At 37.2% G+C, this 6,158-nt stretch overlaps 1 protein-coding gene across 2 annotated transcripts in view; it reads left to right on the top strand.

The window, feature by feature from the left end:
* The window catches only part of golga1 (golgin A1), a 50,190-nt gene extending 44,472 nt beyond the window's left edge, over positions 1–5,718 (top strand). For both annotated transcript variants that reach the window (XM_056463391.1, XM_056463390.1), the window contains 2 exons: positions 724–810; positions 4,302–5,718. In XM_056463391.1, coding sequence (XP_056319366.1) covers positions 724–810; positions 4,302–4,379 — 165 coding nt within the window. In that variant the 3' untranslated portion in view covers positions 4,380–5,718. The remainder of the gene's footprint in view (positions 1–723; positions 811–4,301) is intronic.
* The last annotated feature ends 440 nt before the right edge of the window (positions 5,719–6,158 follow it).

Here is a 6,158-nt window from a genome sequence, read left to right as displayed (position 1 = left end):
TTCTTCTAAAGAGTTCATTTGAAAACCTTCTTCAGACACATATTACAGCTGAAATATTGAACATGAAATGCATAGAAGAAATCTATTCTGCATTAATTCAGAGATTTTCAAAATGCACCATTATTCTCACTTGAATGAATTCTGAGCTTAGTTTTAACAGCAGATGGTGCTTTAGCCTAGTTTTTACCCATACACTCAAATACTGAGTCATATAAGTGGGTTTTTTATATCATGAGATTAGTGTTAACACAAATCCCCATGAACACTCCTTGAACTTTAGCTAACTTTATTAATGAGTGTGTACATCTTTATTAGTAAAGGTATTTAAAGTTCTTAGTTCTGAAATATTGTTTCATTTTTGTAACGTTACCCTATTGAAGGCAAGTTTTGCTGAAATGCGTAGGTGCTGTTTTTAAATAATAGCCATCTTAATAAATGCTTGTAGATTTTTTTTCACTTATGTGCCTTAGACTTATGATTTCATTGTTTAATTTGTGTTTCGATGATCTTTGCTAAGCTAAATGTGCTCCTGCCAGACCCAGAGACCAGCTTAATGGATTAAAAATGGTAAAACTCATCTAGTTAACTCTAGAGTAGTTGTAAAATCAGTCTATTTCAAAAAAAAAAAAATGGTGTTACTTTAACAAGCACGTAGCAGTGATTCGATTGCTACTTGAATGAATGCTCCCATGAGTACTCGCCTCTTTCTGCTTCTCTCTTCAGGCTTTCCAGCTCATCAGAGCCGTTTCTGTGCTCCTGAATTTCACAAAAGAAGAGGAGGACATGCTCAAACAGACACTGGAGTACAAGGTGTGTAACTGTAAGTTATAAGTATGATGGAGGATCAACATTTTGAAAGGTGTTCTTCTCTAGCCTCATCTCCTCCGCACCCTAACTAGGCCACACTGCTGAGGCAGAGAACAATGTGGGTCAGGATATGTGGCTCAACGCTCTGAATCAAACCATTAGCACTCAGTGTCATGGTCAGGAATAGCATCTGGCAGGTATTTATAGATCAGGCCAGCAGCAGTGCTGGAAAGCAAGGAAATCGCTGCACATCACTGTGCTACATTACACTACCGCTTCAGTCCCTGCTGCTATTAACGGGCTTAAGTGGATGATTTGTGGTTGATTTATTATTATGTTTTTTCTTAAATTTTATTTAAGTTTTGATTAGAAGTTGCTAGGGATAAACCTAGTCTAACATCATTTTTTAAAAGCACACAAACATCATAAATTTGTTTATATAAAATAGCAAAAAAAATTAAATTAGTTGATTAGATATCAGGTTAAAACAATGAAACCTGTTCAGCAATTCACCACTGGGCTGCAGTCTGAATGAAGCTGCGTCATTCATGTGAATTTTAGGATGCTTTCACACCTACCGTATTTAGTTCGGTTGAATCGCACTAGAGTTCGTTTTCCCTCTTGGTGCGGTTCGTTTGGGCAAGTGTGAATGTCGTACTCGAGTGTGCACCAAAAGCAGACCAAAAAAGCGTACCGAGACCTCCCTGAAGATGTGGTCTCGGTACGCTTTCAACCGAACCCTGGAGCGGTTTGTTTGTGGTGAGAATATGATCGGAACTAAAACAGACCCAACCGCAAAAAGTTCTGCACCTCTTTGGACTAATCCAGCTGCCATAGGCCGATGCGCCGTGCATTATGGAATGTGGAGGAAAAATAGTTGTTGACAGTTTACCAACAGAGAGAGAGGGAGAGAGGGAAAAACATTACCTGATGCATCATTGGTAAAATTTCAGCAAGATTACCATGTCGCAGTTTAGCTAAATTAATTCACTCCTCCTCCTGAAGTGACGTGCGATGCATTAAAACATTGTTTTCCAGCCGCAGCCGCGCTTCATTCTCGAAATGTACGGTTTGTCTAAAGTGATGTATCAAACTATATAGTATACTATGAGCAGGTATACAATCAGTGACATTTTGTCAAAGCGACATTTTGTGTCTGCTGGTTTGTTTACTTGCGGGAGTTCCATTGGCATTTTCCCGCACGTGAATTCTGACCAATCGAAAAGCAGTTTAGGAAATACGTTCAACAACATCTGGCCAATGAGTGATGTGGATTTTGTCAGATGACTGCATTTTGGTTCTTTTCATCTGGTTTGGACCAAAGCCAGCAGTGTGGTGTAAAAACGACCCAAAGACGGCAGAAAATGCTGCAATGTATTGTTTGTTGCCCTTGGTCCGGACCAAATGAAGCGAACTACAGATGTGAAAGCACCCTTAGAGATTGCTGCCAAACGATTTTAATTTTAATTGGAAAGAAAATTTTAAACTTACTCTTCTTATTTTTACATTTGTATAGTAGTGTTTGTTATAAACCATGTATATGTGTACTTTATTATTTTGTAAACTCATTTGTCCACAGAATTTTTAAACAAATACCAAAACAAAGCGACTTTTCTTCACTCTGGTCACATGGAATGCCTTTAGGGCGGGGCTATGGGGCTATGCCTATAGGGTGTTCTCGTTTCTGCTCTGTCTTTCATCAATTTGTCAATGAAAGATCATTTTGTTAGCACTTAGCGATGCCCATCTTTCAACAATCCAATTGGTTTCCAAAGGACAAAGTCATGCATCGCCAGTTTTAAGTTGATTTATGTCACGATGGAGGAAAAAAGGACAATCTTAGGTACTACTTCTTAGTAGTTAAGACTACTACTTCTTTTTCTCATTTCAGGACAGTTTCAAGTTGATGTACGTCACGATAAAGGAAAAAGTACAATCTTAAATTTAGTTTCATGACAGGTTTAAATTTGACATGTCAAATAAGTTTAGGTTTTGACATGACCTAACATCATGTTATCTGAAATCACATTACCTTACCAATTTGGTACCAACTCCGAAACCACCCTTTTTTTTCAGGACAGTATCAAGTTTATATAAGTCAGGATAGAGGGTAAAAAAGGACAATCTTAACTTCCTTTTAACAACTGTTTAAAAATTTCCAGACATTTAAACTGACATAAAATAGAATCGTGTTTACTGAGCTCACATTACAATTGTCGAAACTGCCCCCTACTTTTTTTTTTCTCATTTTAGGACAGTTTCAAGTTGATGTACATCATGATAGATGGAAAAAAGGACGATCTTACCTTTCGTTTCATGACTAGTTTAAATTTTTATTTTTCATTTTCATTTTTCGAGACCTTTTGAAACTGTTAGGACATGACAGCCTCGTTTACTGAAATCACAATACCTTGCCAATTTGGTACAACTCTGAAACCGCCCTACTTTTTTCTCATTTTAGGACAATTTCAAGTTGATATAAGTCACGATAGTAGGGAAAAAAAGACAATCTTAACTTCTGTTTCATGACGAGTTCAAATTTAAGACATTTTAAAACCATTTTGGCATGACATAAAGCCTCATTTACTGAAATCACATTACCTTGCCAATTTGATATAAACTCTGAAACCGCCCTACTTGTCTTTTCTAATTTCAAGACGGTTTCAAGTTGATGTATGTCAGGATAGAGAAAAACAAGCAATCTTAACTACTGTTTCATGACAAGTTAAAATTTTCAAGACATTTTGAAACTGTTATGACATGACATGTATACTAAAATCCCATTACCTTGCCAATTTAGTACAAACTCTGAAACCACCCTACTTTTTTTCTCTCATTTGAGGACATTTTCAAGTTGATATACGTCACGATGGTGGGGGATAAAGGACAAACTAAACTTCTGTTTCATGACGAGTTTAAATATTCGAGACATTTTGAAACTGTTATGACTTGACATCGTTTACTGAAATCACATTACCAAGCCAATTTGGTACGAACTCTGAAACCACCCTAGTTTTTTTCTAACTTCTGGACAGTTTCAAGTTAATATATGTCATGAAAGTAGGAAAAAATTGACAATCTTAACTTTCGTTTCATAAAGAGTTAAAGTTTTCAAGACATTTTGAAACTGTCATGATTTGACATTGTTTACTGAAATCGCATTACCTTGGCAATTTGGTACGAATGCCGAAACCACTGATTCGAAACAAAAGATTTGTAAATGTTTTGATCCTTCATTAAGCAGTGCTCTAAAAGTAGCCATCACTACTTCCTGCAGCAACCTAGTTTTCCCATGTGGTCTCCCATCCAGATACTAACCAGGCACAACCCTGCTTAGCTTTACAATGTTAGAGCTGCAGTTTTCAATCCTGAGACACCTTTAAAAAAAAATCCAAATCATCAAGCTTTCAACTTCACATACGAACAAAATGAGGTGTCCAGAGTTTTGAACAACTGAAGCACTAGTCGAGACTGATGTTTTGTATGTTTTTCAGATGTCGTGGTTTGGTTCCAAGCCCACACCCAAAGGTATCATACGACCTTCCATCTCAGGAACATCCAGCTGGAGCTGAGAAACCCAAAACGGCACATCTCTGAGACCAGGTGAAAGAGGGAACAGTAAACAATCTCAGTAGAAAAGGGAACAATTGCTGACTCCGCAGTTTCAATCTCTGCCTCAACAGTTGCTATGTAGCTCATGCCCTTTAAAAGAACGGGACACACAAACAACTATGTGCGGTTTTTTTTTTTTTTTTTTTTGCTAAAATATTGCAGGGACTTAAAAACAAATGCTTTATGAACATCGTCTTTTTGTGACTTGGGGAGTTTCATCTTCTAATGAAATCAACTCCAGTTTCATCCGCTTAAAAAACAAAACAAAAAACAATCATCGCTTTTTCTAACGTCCTTCAATGACTCTATTATTTTAACTCTGCGAAATCAAGGCTGGGCCAATCATGAAGAGAACGATCCTCCAAAACATCAGTGAAAATCAGGAATGGGTGTCATAAAACATTACTTTAAATCTCGTTTTAATCTGCCTTGTTTATGTGTAAATTACAAATCCATACAAGTATTTATATATATATGAATACTGTATATAAGTAATGAAGAGAGGGTTTATAAATCGGTGGATACCTAAATTATGTTTTTGTCATCCTACACAGTCATTACTCTCAAATCTGTGTGTGTATGTGTGTGAGATTCTTCACTGTGGGCTTGAAACTGTAAAATAGAGGCATATATGCACAGATTGAGGAAACGAGCATGCATGCCTTATACTGAATGCTTTGATTGTACTTTGGTTTTGAGTGTATACTGAAGCATTTGAGTACACTTGAAGCCTTAAAATACTGTCAGCTGCATTTATTTCTCCGAGAACAAGTCGATAAAATCCTGCGGAAGGACAAAAGTCAGTGTTTTGCTGTCAGAACTGTGTAATTTTGTGTGTTTTAACACTTTAAGGCCACATCAGCAGCACTAAGGTTTAAACGGCGAATGAAAACTTCTGGTGAAAATAGCTGAATCGAGCCTCTGCAGAACGCTTAACTTGTGTTTCCTGTTTTTAGAAAAAAAAGAAACCCAAAGAATTTCTGTTTTATGTAAGGACTGATGAAATTCTGAAGCTAACCATGCTGTAAATGAAGGTTCTCTGGAGTCCTATTGGAGACTGCTGATAAATGCCCTGTGTGTGAACATCGTAGGAATGATATTTCTATTTAAACATCAAAAAAATGCACTTTTTTAACAACTGTATTCATGTTTCGTTTGTTATGATACTGTAGACATCACCGCAGTATCCCATTGCCTCTGTTTTCAGCAAAATACCACTACAATCCTTACTTTGGTTTCAGTTCATGGTTTGTCAGGAGCATCAAAACTTGATTAAAAAATTAAAATCTTTCTCAGTGACTTTGTCTGGAGAAGCGTTTGTGCTTTCGGTGTGTTTAGCAGTGCTGACTTTGGTGTTTTTGGTTTTAATAGTGGATCTGAAAGTGATGAGAGTGACATTTTTAGTCATTTTAAAGCGGAATTAACATTAGATCAACAATTACCAATGGACAGTGGCGGATTTAGGCATGGGCAATATGGGTGATTGCCCAGGGCGGCATCTTGCTAAGGGCGGCACGAGGAGACGGTGCAAAAAAACAACAACTGGTGCCTCAGTAAAAATCATCTGTGCCCCAGTAAGCTTTGAAAGAGAAAATTTACTTCATGCAAATGTATTAATTTAGAGTGGTAGTCCTAGAATAAAGATGTTAGGGGCCAATCACATTTGGCTTATTTTGCACGCGCAAGTTTTTTATTCTCTATGTGCAACCGAAACAACGCTGGTGAAAGCAAGCTGAGGC

Source organism: Danio aesculapii, chromosome 8 (genome assembly GCF_903798145.1).
Source record: "Danio aesculapii chromosome 8, fDanAes4.1, whole genome shotgun sequence".
Classification (NCBI taxonomy): Eukaryota; Metazoa; Chordata; class Actinopteri; order Cypriniformes; family Danionidae; genus Danio; species Danio aesculapii.
This window is presented reverse-complemented; position numbering and strand designations above follow the sequence as displayed.